The sequence below is a fragment of the Amblyomma americanum genome, chromosome 4 (assembly GCF_052857255.1).
Source record: "Amblyomma americanum isolate KBUSLIRL-KWMA chromosome 4, ASM5285725v1, whole genome shotgun sequence".
In the NCBI taxonomy this organism is placed as follows: Eukaryota; Metazoa; Arthropoda; class Arachnida; order Ixodida; family Ixodidae; genus Amblyomma; species Amblyomma americanum.
In genome coordinates, this window is record NC_135500.1 from 110927351 (window position 1) to 110947211 (window position 19861).

The following is a 19861-nucleotide window of genomic DNA, read 5'->3' on the forward strand; positions in this document are numbered from 1 at the left end:
AAAGCTGAACAGAAGTACCCGTGTAATGAGATGTGCTCGTCAGTGCCATAAGTCCTAGGAAGTGTCACGTGACATCTGAAAATTAGTAATCGCAACCTGCGAACTCAGAATACTCCTGCCTGCATAGACATGTGGGATGTGCAGTAACTCTGCGTTGAGTGAGTAGCTCCCGTCTTTCGGCGTCTGCGCAGGACCGCAACACGTTACAATTGACATGTGTGTCTTCACTTGCCTGCCCTAGAACGCGCCGTAATAAGGCTCGTAATATTCATGCAAAATACATATATTAGAGAGGAAAAAACTGTGACACTCTGACCAAAGATCTCATAGACGGACCCACGTTTTGGCGCCTACTGGGTACCTTCTTCAGGGTTGACTGGGTGGAAGCAAGGGACGCGTCTTTTTGAGTTTTTTCCCCACCGCAATTAGGGATCGCTGCCGTGTGGGTAAGAATGGGTCGTAGTTGGTCACAATGTGTCACAAAGCGTCACAATGACTCACAATGGGATCGCAGGGGCTCCACCGTGTAAGATTATTTGGTTTGCTTTCAGAGGGTCGTCGTGGGTTAACCTTGAAGAAGGTGCCGAGTTTACACCGAAACGTCCATTCTCCCATGAGGCATAGGTGGGAGCGCCAGTTTTTCGTTCCAATTCTCCTACCAACCAGGCAGGTATCTGCCTAAACGTTGACGTTTGAAAATAAAGATATGTATGTCAATGTCCTTTTGGAAATATTCTTGTGGTCTTAATCTAAGTAAACCATGAGCGGGATCTGCACTAACAAGGTAACGTCGTGTACCGCACTGGCATGAAAGCCGATATGGTTGACAAGAATGACGAAATCAAATTTATTTTAAGCATTCGGAAGCATTCGGACCATTACGAGCAAGTGCTCTAGCTGCTTTTGCAAGTGACAAGAAGACAAATCTTCGGTTGAATAGCAATAGTCCTGATTCTTTGGCTTTGTGTGCGAGCCACAGGAGAACCAGATAATGCGCAGTTTCTAATCTCGTTAGCGTAATTTTAAAATCTTTTCGTTAATTTGAAAACTCAGAAATATTAGGGTTTAACACATGGTGCAATTTTGGTCACATGCAATACAAAAATCTGTATCAATATCTTCCAATATGCCACCTCTACCTTCCTGTATTTGAGCGCCTTCCTACTTGCTGCTAGTACATGCAACTATTTTGTTTCAGAGGGCGGATCTGGCTTTGGGTCCTATTGTCATGACTTATGGTCGCTCACGTGTGACTACGTTCAGCTCTCAGGTAACTACTGACTACCTAACCATACTGGCCGGGTTCCCCAATGTCATCGAAGCCAGTATCTTTGGTACGCTTATGGCATTCGAGTGGCAGGTGAGTCGGCAGTTCTATGATGTCAACGACTGCTGTGCCCTCTACTGAGTGTTGAACAGTTATTCGTAGTAGGCCAGCTATAGCTGAACTGAGTTACTTTTTGCTGTCAGAGCTGTTCAGAAATAATAAGGCAGGCAGAAACAAAATTCTTTAGAAGAGTCGAAATTGTAGACATATTTGAATACTTTTGAATCAACTCGCACTTAAATGAGCCTTTGTTTATTGAATTTTCAGCATAAAGAATAACTGAATATCACTGGCAGTTTTCCTGAACATAAAACATAAAAATATGTAAGTTCAGCATAATTCACAAATCAGTGCCTGAGTTTGGCCGAGCGTATTTTTTTCCACCTTAAAGAAGTTTAAAGATTCACTTTATCGAACTGTTGCACTCCGCTTCTTTGGTGTGGCCTTTCATGATGCTCTTCTTGGAGCCTGAGTGCCAGTGTAATATAGATAGGGTCTCTTAAGGCCTCTTATTTATTTATTTATTTATTTATACATACTGCAGCGCAATTATATGCGCTATGGCAGGAGTGGGAAAACACAAAAATGCAAGGAAATAAAATGCAGCAAAATGTACAAAGTGAGCACTACAAAAAGTTAAAATCACAAATGAAATATCAAACAAGAAAGGAACTGTTAACGACAGGGTAAGAATACACAGCTATTATGCGTCTTCAATGTCAGTAACAAAATTTTGAAATGGACAAGAACGAATAGACCCGGGTAGAGAATTCCAGGCTTCTATTGAACGGGGAAAAAAACTGAATTTGAACAAATTAGCATGCGCAAAATACGGTAACAAATTAAGCTCGTGATGACTTCTTGTAGATGATAATGGTGCAAAGTTAATGTAGTGGTTAACTGACAGCCTTACTGAGGAATTGACGACACAATGTAAGAATTTTAATGATTCAGTGTGGCGACGGACAGACAGCGTGGTTAAATTCAATGAAAGAAGTGTAGAAGAGGGTGAGAAATCGCGATCATAACGATGACATATAAAACGCACAGCTTTCTTCTGGACTGCTTCTAACATGTTAATTTCGAATTGCTTGTACGGGTTCCATACTACAGCTGCGTAATCAAGAACAGGGCGGATTAGAGATTTATACAACAGTAGCTTTGTGTCTTTTGGTGAATTGGGTAGTGTGCGTCGTAGATAACCTAGTTTTTTTAGTGCTTTATTACATACGTAATCAATGTGTTTAGACCAAGACATGTTATGCGTGAATATGACACCAAGATATTTGTACTGCGAGACCCTATCCACCACACGGCCATTGAAAGAGTAACTAAAATGGGAAACGGAAGATTTGTTACAAAAGGACATGAGGACGGTTTTGTCGAAATTAATTCTCATTTGCCAGGTACTACACCAACTACAAAACATAGCAAATGAATCTTGGAGGTGACGATGATCATTAGGGCCATTAATTACTTCGTATAAAACGCAGTCATCAGCGTAAAGACGCTTCTCAGCGCTTGACACACATCTGCATGGCTCCTTATTATGTCTCAAATGGGACTAAAAAGAGCCCAGCAACAAATGCGGGCTCTGCGATATGAAGTAAAGATTTCATTTCATGAGTATACTCACAAATTAACAATGTCCTGATAGCTTGTACTTAAATAACAGACAAGGAAATAGTAATTAGCAATATTCAGGCTGCCCCAGAGAGAGTACTCAAAAGTAAGCTCGCTTTACGCTTTCTCACATTGACTCAGAAAATTATTTTCAATCATGTCGTTCTTTGAAAGCGTCGCTCTTTGATACAACAAACGCTGAATATTCATCTTGGTGTTTTCTTCTCATCGACCCTTCTGTACTGGTCTGGGAACAAATTGAATGTAACGCAGCTAAAGAAACTATCAATATTTCCCAGGTTTGGCTGGCTCTGATGTGTTCCCTCCTGAGCTGCGTGTTCATATCTGCCATGGCTGACATGATAGTGCAAAGCAAGACAAGGCAGCCACTCAGAGACTTCCTTCTAAGAAACTGGTGGATTTACTTTTCAACTCTCTTCTGTGAAGGTAAGGACGAAACTGACCTGGAAGGGGAAGATGTGAGCAATGTAGCCTTTTGTCAAGGTGTCGGGTCTGAAGAACTCTGATTTGATTGTCATCAGAGAGCTCTTATCAATGGAAGAGCAGCTTGTCAGCAGAAGAGCAAGTTGAGGGCAGCTGACTCTGCTATAGTCACTGGCTTCCCGAGTTCGCTACACTAATATTATATTTAAAAAAAAGCGCAGGTAGCTCTTGACGACTGAAATTAAATGATTCGGTGCCCATTGCAACTTCTATAGAGATGCGTGTAAATGCACTCCAGGAATCGAACGTCTTGACATGGGTGTAGTGTAGGGCCAGACGCTGGTTTAGCAATAGTAAGAGAAGCCATTGTGGAGAAAGAGAAAGGATTACCTCGGCTAAGGCTGATGTTGAAGCTTACTGATTAGATAGTTGTATGAAGTACTTCCAATAAAATAAACATCAAATTCATTTAATACAGCAAATAAAACTGCCGCAATTACAAACCGCGCAAGGACAATATTGGCGAGGGGAACTGTAATGTTTATCTTATTGAGTGGCCACTGTCGAAAATGCCCCATTTGTGGTCGTGCTTTTCAGGTGCAGTTTGAAAAAGTGTACTTTTGGCGAAGCGGCGTGGGTGTGGTACAAAGCTCAGTTTATCTCCACTGCCCGGTGGGAGCGCGAAGAACGTGGAAGCATGTCTCTGAAACTGCGACGTAAAGAGAGCGCATCTGAACGGTGGCCTAAACATGCACACAGTCAGTCCTCGTCCCGCATCGCTTTATACATCTCTCATGCGCTTTAAATATAAAATAAGCGTGAATAGGCAGGAAAGAGCTACACCGAGGCTTCATGCGTTCTCTAACGAAACGAAAATTCAGAAGGTAGCTGTACCGCAACATCGAAAAAATGGCTGTGGTTTAGCTCTGGTTAAACCTGGAATGACGCGATAGCTATAACTGGCCGAGTGGAACTCGCTCAGTCGAACTGCAATGTTAGTCTTTCGCTGCTGATTTTTGCTGGGCGTGACGGTGGCCACGGCGCCGCCACGCTGAAGGCTCGAAATGCTAGCATAATGTAGGCGCGCGGCGCGCACACCAGCTGCGGGCTATGACGTCACTCCGCGAATCCGCACTAACTGGCGAGGCAGGCGGCGTCTGCTCCGCCGTTGGCGCAGCGACGAGGCGCATGGTGCGCACACCAGCTGCGGGCTATGACGTCACTCCGCGCATGCGCACAACTGGCGGAGCGGCGGTGGCACGGCCCAGGGTGCAGCCACGCTGACCTCGCGAAGTGGCTGGCGTAGTGTAGCTATCGCTACAATATCAATAGTGCTCTGCTGTCTCTCGTTTTTTTTTCTTCACGAAGCTGCCCCAAGGACGCCAAGTAACGTCGCATCCAGGATCGTCTTCGCGGTCTGGTGGATGACAATTGTGGTGCTTATGAACGCCTTCACGGGTCACATGAAGGCAACGATGATGGTGCGACCCGAGCCCGATCGTATCGACTCCATGAAGGAGTTGGCCGATCGAGAGAACATGAAGACATTCATATGGAAGGGCACCGCTTACGAGTCGCTGCTTAGGGTACGTAAAAACTTCAAGAAAAATTACGCTAATCCGACGCCGCTGTTGAGGAAAATACCGTCGCCTTAAGCGGCATGATATGATGCGTTGCCAAATTCGCGCCGCGCGTCTCTGCCTGTGCGGAGAATGTGGAATAAGCCACATTTGTCATGCCTGGACTGGCCACTGCCTGCCCTTGCCACCGATTGCGCGTAGAAAAAAGATCACATGTATTATACTCCAAAAATATTCCATCCCTAAGCTTCAATAGAATTCAATGACTGGTAAAACGCTTACTCGACTGATGTCGGAACGCTGTGTGTTGTTCAAGTACCAGAAGTGAAGTATTGCAGAAAAAAAGAAAATCTATTGAAGGCATTTGGTTCATATAAATTCCTCTTTAGTGGAACACTACTAGCGCATACAACTATAGGCCGTTTATACCCTCATATTAAGCCTTATTGTAAAAAATATCCCCAGTATGTACCCTGTGGGTAGCCCTTTATACAAAAAATGTATGGGTCTGCTATAAGCAAGGTGTATCAAGAGAAAGCGTGCAAACATGTACGAAAAACACGGCAACGCTGAAAGACTTGTTCTTGTTTTCGCTTAAATTACGGAGCGATGTCTGTGCGAAAATTTCTTCCATAAAATTTTGTACAGTTTCACTGCTATTGAAAATTTATTTTTAGCGGGCGAGTGAAATGCCTACCTACAAGAAGTATCCATGTACTTTCCGTCAGTCCCGATTTCGGCACAATGAACATTTTCGTGTATATTTGATGAAGTGTATTAAAACTCATTGTGGCGTACAGTTATGGCACGGGAATAAGCAGATAGTACGCCTGCGGTCAACGTTCTGTGGCTCTGCAGCTAAGGCTAGACAAGAAACGGAAGGGAACGGGCCTTTGTCACTGGCCTTTGGCACTGCGCCAAACGGTCCGGCCAGTAAATGGAGAGAGGGACCACAATCGTTTGACCAGTGAATGTACAGAAAATTTATTCGCCCTCACCTGCCTTGCAATGACCACCCTTTTTTTACAGTCGCCCAATAGTACAAATGCGAGAAGTGACTAGCGGAGCCATTCAATTAGATTCTTTTGTGTGAACTTTTGTGTGAAGCCTCGTGCCCGTCGTCTCTTCAGAACTATATATTACCATGTAACGGCACTCGCGCTTCAGTGCCAGAGCTTTCAGGACACAAAGGACCGTCTGCTTCAAAATCCTGGCTTGTCCTGGCTACAAAGGCACAGAAAGCGAGTATAGCATGATCTATTACGAGTCCCAAAGGCTCACACAGCTTCTCAACTCTATTTGCGTCACTAGTCACACCGCTACCTTCACAATGGAACCGCCTTGGCCGCATCTGTTAGCTTATTTGCCGCGCTTCAGCGCCAGTTAAAAGAAGCTGTGGCTTTAGTCGGCGAACGAGCTGCTGGCGTGTTTAGCAAATGATCGGCTTTCATGCACTGCCTCACAAAGAGAGAATATGTATTTTGTGCACCAATTCTCCGTGTACTTCGCCTATCAGGGCGGCTTACTCACTCATTGCAAGGCCGAATAAAGTATACGGGTCAGGAAGTGGTAGAGAGCAGCAGATAACAACAGGAGAGAGGGCTGGGTCTGAACAAACCACCTAGTACTTAACCTGATTGGTACCTAAGGAAGAAAAAAGAAATAAATGCCTGAGAAGGTGCGTTATGACAAATATTGTCAATATGCTATTCGAATGACAGCAACAATGATGACCTAAAATGATTGTGCTGCAGTGAAGGTTGGTCAGTTTTACGGAAGGAGGCAAAGAGGACCAGGATCCCACGTGCGGCATGTGCCTAGCTGATTTGGGTTAGAGTACACGGCAATCACTTTCTGGCAAATGCGCTCATCGCATGCAAACAATCTATATTTGTATATATCTACTTGATACAAAACGGCATGATGTCCCAATAAGAAAAATATAAACACTTCTTTATACTCGACCCTGCCCCTCCATTGTGTACCACCCTTAAGAAGCTAGCATGTGCCGAATATGGAAAGTTTCAGTGTCAAGAAGGCCGTGAGAGAAGCCAATGACATTCGGAGTTAACGTTTAAAAAAAAAAAAGAAAAGAAACCGCGAAATAGGTAATAGACTGGGGCGTTAACGTAAAGCTGAGACTGCTACAAGCCGCAGAAGAATCTGCGCTGCACTTACAAAATATACTTTGAGGCTACAGACGTCACCTGCACTTGACTTTGCAAGAACGAATTTTACGGCGAGAGCCATTTATGGGACCCCACCCTGAGTTGTCGTGTAACTGAAGCCGGTTGTAGCTGTAACTGCGTAGGCATTTGCCGCTGTTGTTCCTTAGTAGGCCAAACCTATAGTCAAACAATTCAAGGCTAGAGAGAGAAATGAAGAAAAGATGAAGACGAAGGGTAAGAGAAGAAAAAGGTGGAGAAAATGAAGGGACGCCTTAGTGGATAGAGGAATAAAAAAAGAAAAATATTGGTGAAACAAGGCTACGCTTGAGTAACTACATAATATGGCTCTAGTATTTGCAATTGGCTTGTCATTCGTTGGTTTGCCGCACAAATGCACGGATTGGCGCCAAGTCGAACCGTGCCAAATCAAGAGCCACGTTTAGTGGACAGTGGGAGGACAAGAAGAACGAATCAGAAGAGAAACTACAAAGAAAAGAAGGAGAAAACGAAGAAGAGAAGGGAAAGTTTAATTACTTTTACTGCAGAAATGCGTGATATGCCAGTGGAAGGATGAGAAAGCGTAGAAAGCTGTACTGAGCGTTCTATATCTGTACATATATGTATATTAATCGCAAATCTTTACCCCATTATATCCCGAAATGGAAATGCCTTAACAGCTCTTGCTACCTCTCGGATTACACAGTAGCAAACTAGCTACCCACCACCAGGTATGTTTTCTTCACCATACCTTCACCGGGTATGGCTTTCTTGGAGTGATATGGTTTTGAAAACTATTTTTAATTTACGAAAATGATTGACTGCGCAGTGCCCTGAATGTTTCACATACCGATAATTCTAATAGTGCAGTGTTAACAAGCCCGCGAACCGTGCACTTCAATAAGTGTGCATTTGCTAGCAATATGTTAGAATTGCTATTTTTCTTATCCTTTCATAGTTTGATAAGAGAGCGGTTTAAAAGTAAACCCAGCTTTACTGGAGCTGACCGTATCCCGCAAGACGTGCATTTACTTATCCCAACAAAGCAGACAGCAAAATTACACAAAAAAGATTGCAAAGGTCGCACCTATCAATTAGTACGGTAAGCGTTCTTAGGGACAGAGACCTACTGCACATTTTTCAGTGAGCTCAGCGCGAATGAAACAGCGTCATGGTGCGTAATTTTGAAATGCCAATTATTTCATCGCTCGCACCTTTGCTGTAGGTATGTAATAATTCAACGCTACTCTTATTGTTATTTACAGCGATTTGTAATTTATAAATATTATGATCCATGATTTCCATGATTAGAATCGACAGCGTATAATAGAACATTTATTGTGAACAGTATTAGAGCTTTGATTTAGCCACACAGCCGTGAATTCTTCCGTGGAATCTACAGTGTCATCTGTATGAGCTTGATTACCTAGTGAATAAATTCATTTTATGGCAACCAATTTAAATATTTCAGTCATACCAAATTCAATTCAATGGCCACCACCAATTCAGCGGTGGCACCTTTAGGCCAACTTCTATGGTTCTCAGGTGGCAAAGTGGGGAGAGGGAAGAGCCATTGATACTTCGTACCTAGTAGTAGTAGTAGTAGTAGTAGTAGTAGTAAAGACTTTTATTCGACCATAATTTATAGGCCGAGCATGTCGACCGCCTGGGCGACCAGAAGTCGCTGTTCTTCTTCCCCTTCAGCGCCAAGCCAGTCGAGCCAGGTGGTGATGGATAGAAAGGGTGGGGGGAAGGAACCCGACTGCTGAGCAGCCGGGCAATAGAAGAGGCAATGGGCCAGGTCCGCATAGATGCAGGGGCAGTTGGGACAGGAAGGGTCCGATCGATAGCGATAGAGGAAGAGGCGGGACGGGGTGATAACTGCATTCATCTGAATGTGCCGAAGAAGGCGAGACTCCGGCACCGTGAGTGATGGATGAGGAGGAGGGTAAAGGCGTTTGTCGAGGCGGAGCTCGAGGTAGACCTCTTTTATGGTGCGGCGAAGGGTGAGCCTATATTCAACTATCCAGAGTTGCACAGCTCCTCATATAATAGTGGGCGATTTTAATGCTCATCACCCTAAGTGGGGAGGTGCTGTTATGAATATTCGAGGCAGGAACTTGTGTGACTTTATGCACTTCCAGAATGCACCCCCCCCAAAACATTTAGGGAGAAGAAGGAAGAGCGAATGAGCTAGAGGAAAGAGGGAGAGAGATGGTGATTAACCTAATTGGTAAACCAAAGCTAAGACAGGTTTTGTTGAATAATTCGCTAAGCCGGTAAGCTCAGCTCGACAATATTCTTTGTACTCGCAAACGATACATTTTGACGTGCTCCTATTCTTGCTTAAGGCGTTGCAATACGCCAGTATTTGGTAATATAAATAAACAGTTGCACCGGTAAACTAAATTTAAGCACACGCTCGTAAAAATATAACCAACCCTCACCGCAACGTGAATTCTAGCTTCATGGCATGTAGTTCTGAACCACCTACAAGAATACGCCGAGGACAATAATTTACTTCCAAACTCCGTGCTAGGCAGAGGGCTAATCTTTACACCTAAGATGTAATGCTGCAAATCAAGGCAGACACAGTAGACCGGGAACGTGGCAGAGGAACTAAAGCCACATTAGGCTTGGATTTAAACAAAGCTTTCGATAACGTCACCCACTATACTATCCTAAGTAATCTCTTGGATATTAACCCAGGAGAAAGAACTTTCAATTAAATAAAGTCGTTTTTGAGCAACAGAGCCGCAGAGCAAGCAGCGGGATAGATCAAATCACAGCCTATATCACTAGGAGGTAAAGGAATGCCTCAGGGTTCAGTCCTGTCGCCTTTCTTTTTTAACCTCTCACGAATCAAAATTCCTCCTAAATTAGCAGCCCTCCCGAGGTTGGAACACACATTCTATGCAGATGTCAATTTATGGATCACGACTGGCAGCGATGGTCAGATAGAGGACACCCTGCAACAAGCTGTAGAAATAATATAAGATTAGACCGGTAAAGCAGGCTAACATGCTCGCCCTCCAAATCCGAATAATTCGTAATCAGAGACACACCAAGAGGCCGCCAAGCCAAAAATTATAAACATCCATCTCCATTTAACATCTGGGTGGAAGGGCTCCCTGTAAAGGAAGTTCAAACTATAAGAATCCTAAGACTTTTACTTCATTCAAACAGGAAGAACAAGGAGATATTAGAACGACACAGGACAACTGTAATCATGACAGTAGTCTAATCAGACGAATTGCCAACAAAAGGACAGGAGTGAAGGATAAAGAACTCTGCAGAATAGTGCAAGCATTTCTACTGAGCAGGCTTGTCCACGCACTCGATTACCTAAAATTAGGCAGCACTGAAAAGGCAAAAGTGGAGGCTATATTAAGACACGCATACAAGTATGCATTAGGGCTACCGAACTGTACCTCCAACGAAAGACTCCTGGGCCTAGGGGTGCACAACAGCCCAGAAGAACTTAAGGAAGGACCTTAACAATGCAAAGATGCTGGCTTTCCTGCACCAAAGCAGGGAGGGCCATACTTCATCGCCTAGGACTAAGCATCGAGCTGCCACCACTAGATACCAACACACAAATACCTAAACTCATCGCTCAGGCAATACTAGTCACGCCACTACCTAAGAATATGCATCCTGCTCACCACGAAGAGAGAAGGAAAGGTAGGTCGAAAGCTCTACACAGAATGTACAGCTAACATAAATAAGCGCTATATGTAGATTCCGCAGAATACCAGCAGAAACAAGCGTTCGCACTAGCGGCGGTGGACACGCAAGACAGACTGCTAGACTCCGCCACTTTTAGAACGAGATCCCCAAAAACGGCAGAAGAGGGAGCTATCGCCATTGCCACCATTAACACTAATGCTGATACTATACTAAGCGACTCTAAATTCACCATACGCAATTATGCGGGGGGCAGAATTTCTCAGGCAGCAATGAACATATTGTGTCTAGCAAGAAACTTAGAATTATTGAGTTGATATGGGTCCCGGCTCACTCAGGGAATCCTGGTAACGAAGCGGCACACATCAATGCTCGAGTATTCTTCAGCCGAAAAGGGGACGCGGCGGTTACCGAGAGTTTCTCAAAGGACGGCCTAGCGTCATATCACGACATTCAAAAGAGCTACAACTGGGGCTAGTTGGAGATGCATCCTTGAAGGTATTGGTGAGCGCTACCAAAAATACGGAAAGGGACGAACAAAGCGCTTGTCTTGTGTGTTCGTCCCTTTCCGTGTTTTGGTAGCGCTCACCAATACCTTCAAGGATCACGACATTACTAACCATTTTACACTAGAAAGGAGAAACTTCTATCCTCCAGACAAAACCTTAGATAAGGACCAGAAGACCACTTTGAGGCGACTCCAGACGCGATCCTTATTGAGTCCTTATTTACAATCAAAATTCTATCCCGGTGATTACGACCCAGAATGTGCACTATACGGCGAAATAACCACTTACGATCACATATTGTGAAACTCTAAAGAGGAGCCGCCACCGGAATCTCTCATACAAGTTCCTAGTATGGAGCAAGGGGAGGCCGTGTTGGTCAACACAGACCTGGGCGTTCGAATCCGGTCCATTGAATGGGCTATCAGCCGTGGACTGATAGCCAACTAGCACGGGCCATCTTCATTTTGCCTAGAACTGACAAAATAAATGTTTTGCAGTCTTATTCCTCAAGTGTAGACTAAGACAGCCAGGTCCAGTTTTATCGTTCTTCAGAGAGGATCATCAGAGAGGATCTGTAATGAATTCTTGTTTGACTTTCTTATTTTGTGAGTGAGAATGGCTTCACTCCGAATGACGTAAAAATTATTCGGGAAGTTCAGCTGACATCCAGCGTGGTATATAAGCTTAACGGCACCATGAAATAATTCTGAATGCGTGCCGCAAATATCCAAGTCTCGGGTGATAGAAGGCACTTCCCAATCCGGCAGGTTAGTGTTAACCTAGTCTCTTTTTGCGCTGCAGAAGCTGCTGCGTTGTTACGCGGTCGAAGTCTAAAAACGTAACACACATACTTAGGACAAAATGGTACAAAAAGTATGGTGGGGCAGCCAAAAAGAATGTAAACCAATAGGCCCCTGCCTGTGCCACTAAAATGGGACAAGTTGAAAATCGGAGGGAAAACATTTGCTGCAGGCGTGTGCTATGATGTTTCGCTCTTCACTGTTTTTTGCAAAATAGTTATTGAGCATGAGCGTCTGTGCCAAATACGAAGCCACGACTGCTTTCCTCTTTTATTGCTCAAGCTAGGAGAATGTGGCGGTGCTGAACATTGTGTTGCTCTGGGAAAATGAGTCACGCGGTCACAGCCAGCACACGGCTTCGTAATTACCAAATAGGCTTAACTGTTAACCGTTGTACAAGTAACAATGAAAAATAAAAATCGTCTTTTTTCGTCAGCATGCCTTCTGGATGAGCCTTTCGTTCAAAGGTATTATACATTTTCCACACCAGAACTCACGGAACGTGCCGGAGTACCAGGCCGTGTGGGAGCTGGTTGTACGAAGCAACGGCACCTTCGACACCAACTCCTTGTATTCTGAAGCGAACCTCATCGCCGTACAGCGGGGCGAAGCGGTGATTGTGAGCGACGCGACCACGATGCGTTTCCACGTTGCCACCAACTGCCGCAAGCTGAGACACGGCACCTTCTACTTCTCCCGAGAGCAGTTCTTTCCGCACAAGTTCGCTGTGGCTCTGAACCGCAACGAGGATCCCAACTTCGTCGCCACCCTTAATCAGCGGTAAGTGTTATGACGCAGAAAACAGCACGGGAGAGAGCCGTCTTCATAAAAGATAATCTAATGCGGTGTTTTATTACATATTTGGGTGCGTTACCTTATCCTGGCAGGCTCGACTAATGACGGAATGGGACATGCTCTTAATAACATATGCAGGGTGGCTAACGTAAGATTTTACACAATTTATAAACTGATGTTTTTAAGCTAGTTACGAGCGTTTTTTTTCCGTCATAGAATTGTCAGGGGTGTAGTACATAAGAATGGAACTAAGACGTGCTTACTAGCAGGCTTTTTAACTAAAATTGAACAGTGAACTTTTTAACTATTACCGTTAAGCTCCTTAATTATTAAGAAACGAGTAGTCCACCCAAAGTAATATCCGTATCAACTTTTAGAATTTAGAAAACGCGGTTACCCTCGGCGCTGTGGTCAAATTTTGGCTATTTCGACGAGTAACGTTCATTGAAGAGGTTGCTTTGCGTGCCAGCTTCTCGAAAAACAAAACATTTTTTTGGCGCGATGTAGCCAAAATTTGTTGGGCTACATCGCCGAGGATAGCCAGGTTTTCGAGATTCTAAAAATTGATATGGATATCACTTACGGTGGCCTACACGCCTCTCAATAATTAATGAGCCTAGCAGTAATAGGTGAAAAAGTTAACTGCTCAGTATTAGTAAATCAGCGTGATAGCTTGCACGTCTTAGCAGTAATTTAAAGTACCTCACCGCTGACCATGCTATGCCGAAAATAAGCGCGCTTCTAACTAAAAACCCTCTTGTTAAAAATTTTGTTAACGTCTTAGGTGAAACGCCATGTATGGATATCAATGTGATGGTTCCGCTAAACAATACATGCACCTATATGGTGTTGTTATGCATGATCACCTCATGTTGCTCGTTTGATCGATGGGTAGTCGCGCAGTTTCTAGGCCAGACACAATAAAAAAAAAACTAAGTACATTATGAAAAGGCCCATTGACATCAATTTTAGAGGGCGGCGCTAATGAAAGAACTGTCGCTTTTATAAAGATCTTTTGAATATGTGCATTCAATGTGTATGTGCACCGCAGAAGCTTTGCAGTTAAGAGAGCGCATCAGATAGATTCACCATGAACAGCTTCCTTGTCCGAGTTGCTGCCCTGGCACGTTTTCCACACCCGACGGCAAAGTGAATAGTAGGGTTGATTAGCTCTGTCGGGGCTGAGATACGTACACGGAAACACCTACGAGAGTTGGAGCTCTGGACAGCCACAGCCGTGTCAAAGGAGGGACACTGCTGCGTGACACATGTGCTGCATTTTTGTCACTTTCAATATGAGGCTGTATTCGCATCTTTCCAGTAAAGGAAATTGACAAAAGCGGTTTCAGAATACAACTAAAACCTTGTCATTGCTGAGAGACTAGTCGCCTGCAGTTATTTTCAGTTATGATGTTTTGCGGGCTTTGTGTACCTTCGAATCATATGATATTCTCTCATATAATTGAAAACGCTTTCAATTTCTGTGCCACTGTTAGGTCCGTTGTTCTAAGCAATGGGTCTCTTTGAGACGCCTCCCACAGTAAGGAGATAGAACCTTATCAAGTGAGGCTACCCTACCAGTGCTGTTAGAGGAACCGGTGAACATTAAATGGAATGCCATAGGTCATATTGATGTTGGAGGACTGATTAAGCACTTGAACAGTTAAAGGGAGGAAACATACTTAGCTATCATGGTTGAGAAGACTGGCGTGAAATAGTGTAGGATTCCTTCTGGTCAATAAGAGTGCAGCAGGCAACAACGGGCAGGGCATTTATAGCGGAGGCACGATAACAGCTGGTCCTTAAGGGTAAAAGAATAGATTCCAAGACAAGGCAAACGTAAAGGGGGCGGCAGAAAGTTAGGTGGGCGGATGAGTTTAAGAAGTTTGCGGGCATACGGTGGGCGCAGCTGGCAAAGGACAGGGTTAATTGGAGAGACTTGGGAGAGACTTTCGCGCTGCAGTGGGCATAGCCAAGATGATGACGATGACGCAACAACAATGAATTACGCCCTGAACCTTGGCATGTCGGGCGATGCGTCAGCAACAAATAGAAATAAAGGTGCTTTTGCAGAGCTACGTTCCATGTATTTAACAGAGCAAGTTTACTTGCAAGAGGCAGTGAAAGAAGAATAGAAAAGAAGCAATGCAACCCGTAAAAATACCCCGGAGCTTCTTGCAGCTTGTATGCTTATTTGAAAGCTAGTGTTACAATACGCGACATTGAAAGAAGAAGACAATTAAATCAGATTTCATAAGCTAGTCAACACGGAGGTTTAGGGTTGTGCTGATTGTGAATGTTGATCATTCTTTAGAAAGTGAAACGCATAAAAACGACAGCGTGATATGAGGCCGCGTGAGATCGTCGAAGCTGCCGTGTTGTTTGAAGGCTTTCTACTCAAACCCCTTTTATAACCAATACGGCAAGTCCAAGAATCTGTAGCGTCCTGTTTTCCTTTCTTTATACCGCCGTTTTTGCACTGCCACCAGATAAGTATGTTCCAACTGGTCGAGGTCAGCACGAATGTACATTACACACAGTCGTCTTCTGTACTGGTGCACACTTGCTCGCTTCCTTTTTATATTAAGCCGCGTACAGACTTTGAAAATGAAAATCAGTAATCCATGTTACTGACGGCGGCATGTCTTCTCTGCATTGGTGCCTGGCACGCTCCTGGTGGATAGAATCAGCTGGATGCATGAAAGTGGCCTCGTGGAAGCATGGATGGAAGAACAGTATGGCGACTGGGAAACATGCGCATCAGCGTCTGGTGACGACACCTACAGTCCCTTGTCGTTGTTGGAGGTGCAGTCCGTGTTCATCATCTACCTGATGTTCAGCGCCTGTGCAGCAGCCGCGTTCATCCTGGAGCTCCTCCTTTACGGTATGAAAAAATAATTTTTCAGTCAACTTTTTGAGAAGCTATTATTTATTTTTAGCTTTATTTGCGTTCTTTGTCAATACAGAAAGCACAATACAGTCGTGCAATTCAATGGCAAGTTAAGTAGTTTCGGAGACGGTCCCAGATCATGATGTTCATTGATCACTTAGTTGCACAGCATGCAAAAATGTAAAGTTCAAAATAAATACACAACCGGATCTTAACAGCCTAATGAATCAAGTTTAGCACACACGAAGTATATAATATAGCACATACACTTCTAACCTTGGACAAAATAGCAGTGCGCATATCTTCTTTTATGTCATGCATATGAGGCCAAAAAACAAAGTACAACCTAACTCGCAGGCTAGCTAGCGCCCAGGCCGAACCCATATACATTATGCACCATTTTACGCAAAAGCGTGAGTGCCGTTCTGCAGAAAAGCCCGCGTCGACGTTGCCATCGTCTTGTTACCAAAAAATCAGTCCAACAGGCGTCTGTCATACGTGGAGAATACGATGGATTTGAAAAGTGATTAGAACATTAGAAAAGTGGTGATTAGAGGCTGGCAACTTAACTAAAACTTCATTAGGACATGTAAGTGTATAAAGTAAATGAATTTCACTGAAAAGAAAATTTATGTAGTCAGGAATTAAATAGAATAAAATATCATTTATTGAACAGCATTAGTCGCCATTAAGTACAAGAACGGGCGCGCCAAAGCGTCAAGTGGGCTTGTGTAGCCCAACCCGAACGCCACAGTCATTTTCGCGAAACGTCAACTACACTTTGATCAAAGAAATAAAATACGCCAGATCGAGATAAACATGCGAATTTTCCAGCGAGGATTACAAGTTGCATAACGTTTGCACGGCAGCGCTCAGCCTTTCCCTGGAAGTTAAAGAAAACACATCGTGCGGCAGTTCATTTACGACCTTACTGCTTTGCCACAGTTAATGCGCACTACAGGAAAAGCATAGCAAGGGTACAGGCTTCAAACTTTTATGTCTATATCTGCTATCAAAAAGATATTTTAACACGATAGTCTGTTTGAATAGGTTGTCAAAGGAAGGCGAACTGACTGCTTTGAACACATTGTAAGGAGTTTTTTTCCTGAAGTGTGTATAACACTGTCTACAGTGTTTTTGAAATCCCTATTAATTTTATTTTGTCGTGTGTCAGAGCAACTGAGGAAACAACACAAGCCACATCTAAGCGCAATATAACCCCTAGCCAGGGCGGCAGATTTTCTAATATAAAGCATGCTCAACTTTCTCAAACGAAAATTTTAGAAAATTTAAAAATTGTAAGATACTGTTATCAAAGTATTGAAAGCAATGGTCCATTCTTCTGATATGTAGCAAAATCTTTCTTCTAAAGTGTTCCCATTGATCGCATCGAACAGTTACGACTGATATAGAAAACCAATGGTGAGCACTTTCGACAACAGCAAAACGGTAATAGAAAAAAATCTAAGACTGCCTTCGGGTGATCTGCAGTTATATTGATTGTTGTAGTGAAGTTTTACATTATATGAAAGAATTGCGTTCATAAATGGTTTCCCGCTCCAAAATGCCTTTGGACAGAATCGTTCGGTACGGGCCGAAATGTTTCTAAATTAAAGAGCATGCATGCAACACTTGTGAGCTTTTTACACAGTCCATGGCAGATCGTAGTCCATATATAAGCTAAGACACTTGACAGACGGCACATTGGTTATAGGGGCGAAACAACATGCAAAAGAGTGAGATGGGTAAAAAGATAGAGCCTTCATTTGGTACACTCTTATGCGGGTTGCGCGAAAAAGGCACTCGAGATTTAGTGCTACTCATTTGTATTAAATTAGAAGTAAACCAGTCACTAATCCTAAAAGCGTCATCTTGAATGGGAGCAAGGGCACGAGAAAAATCAGTGTTGGTTGATGCGAGCGAATTGTCATTAGCGTAAGGGTATACTTAGGACAATTTTACATGGTCGTATAAATAACTGACGTATAAGTTTAAAAAAGAAGCAGGTAATATTTACCATTGAGCGACGCCACACTGCAAACTTGCTACAAGGCCCGAGCTTTACCACTTGGGGGCGATTGTGAAGGCAGTTTTGGATTAATGACAAGAAAGAACTGATAAATGCGTATGAGTACAATTTATCACACAGAATAGTATGGTTCAATGTGTTGATTGTTTTTTTCACGTTTAAGAAGAGCTCAGAGGCAACCTCATTGATCTACATGCTCAGATGAAGCGAGTCCGAAAGATTTTTACTTTAGCGCCTCGGTTCTCCCAAAAGAAAGCCGTATTGTTGCTCGCTTGGTATGTTATGTTTAGTAACGTAACAACAGCATCCATCGCAGATATAGAACATGTTTTTCTAAACCTGAAACACGCAGGAATCAACATAAATAGAACGACAATGCTTTTTGCCGCTTCCTAAACAGGAACAAAGCGTGCACACTTCAAAGAATGTGGCCATACGTCGCATTCTATTTTGGCCTTTGTTATGAACAGCAAAGCTTTCTTCAGGGCTGCAGTTTCTGTTTATGTAAGCCATGAATAGGTTATCAAGTCGGGCAGATTTGTTATAGTTGAGGATAGATGTGATACTAGTAGCAGGGTAGGGTTTAATTCTGTAATAAACGGAAGGAAACTGATGGCACGACACTATTCGTTAACTTGATCGAACTCACGCTTTCAACTGCAACTCGTTGCTCAGCAGTAAAGGCATCAGTAAATGCTTTCGGCAGTGTGGTAGAGGCGGTGACAAAATTACGCTCTATCGACTCCTGGATAGACAAGCTTTGACTTTCACGCAACTGGTTCACTAGCAACCACGCGTTTTCTACATTTTGACGAGAGGCGTGACGTTGCTAGGAAAAGAAATTCCTTTTTGATAAGCAGAAAAGCATTGCAACTATAACTCTAACAACGCAAAATTGCGCACGGACGTTCTCATTTTATGGCGCTTTGCGTCATCTAGACCAGGTAGCTTCTTTTTCTTTGATTACTGCTTGAATTTGAAGAATAAGCCACTGACAATTATTTTAGGTTTCTTCACAAATGTAGCCTTCTTGCAGAGTCTTTAATTCTCCCAAATATATGAACAAAGTTGTCAGACGCCGAATCTTTAGTGCTATGTCTGTAAGTGAGTCCCATTCATACTGAGCACCTAACATTTATGACAATCAGAGTGCTGTATACTATCTTCTTTAAGTAAGCGAAGTGCAATAATATAGTGATCTGCAGTTTTCTGTTGAACTGCAGTTGCTGACACTGAACTAATGTCAAACCCATAGACGATAGCGTGATCAAGACAAGTACCTGTGAGCTGATTCTTAAGAAACTCCTTTCTATTGGGTTCGCAGATGAGCGGCTCAATGTTGAAGTCTGCAAAAACACTATAGCGATCAGGCTTCAGTAAATGGGCATTGAGGTCTGGAATCGTGAACAAGTTCTTGCCAACAAATTTATTGGTGCGGATTTTGTATAGTTTCCCAACAATGCAGGATACATTTTGAGAAAGGGGGCAATATGTACACCAAGGAAAAGAAAACTACAGAGAATGTTTACTTCATTCGAATTAGTGCGAAAGCTAGGATTTAGGCTACGTAGAAGACGATGATAGCGAGAGCGCTACGTCGTTGTTGTTGCCTTTGTGACATGTCACGAATGCAACAACAACAACGCCATCGATGGAGCGCTCGCGCTAGGCCAGCTGCGGACTTGCAAGAGACAATTTCGGTCGTGTCAGTACCACCAGGTTAGCTGCTCGTAGAAGACGGCGGAGAGCGTGCAGTGCCGCGGGCGATGTGCCATGTCACTAAGGCAACAACAACATCGGAGCGCTCACGCTTGGCGAATAAACAATGCTAAGAGACAACGTGAACAGACAAGGGAAGATTTTGCTCGGGTTTGGTACCCACCGGACTAGCTCTTAAACACTAATAACTTGAAAGACTACTATATTTTAAATGCTATAACTTCTGCTGCGGTAAAAAAAACAATAATTTCAGAGACCAGTAATATTCCTTGAAGTGCACCGTAATGCTACCG

At 43.6% G+C, this 19861-nt stretch overlaps 1 protein-coding gene across 1 annotated transcript in view; it reads left to right on the forward strand.

Annotated features, from left to right (window-relative positions):
* Positions 1-12919, forward strand: part of LOC144129755 (glutamate receptor ionotropic, kainate 5-like) — a 25512-nt gene extending 12593 nt beyond the window's left edge. The window contains exons 3-5 of the mRNA XM_077663834.1: positions 1199-1334; positions 4763-4980; positions 12626-12919. Coding sequence (XP_077519960.1) covers positions 1199-1334; positions 4763-4980; positions 12626-12919 — 648 coding nt within the window. The remainder of the gene's footprint in view (positions 1-1198; positions 1335-4762; positions 4981-12625) is intronic.
* The last annotated feature ends 6942 nt before the right edge of the window (positions 12920-19861 follow it).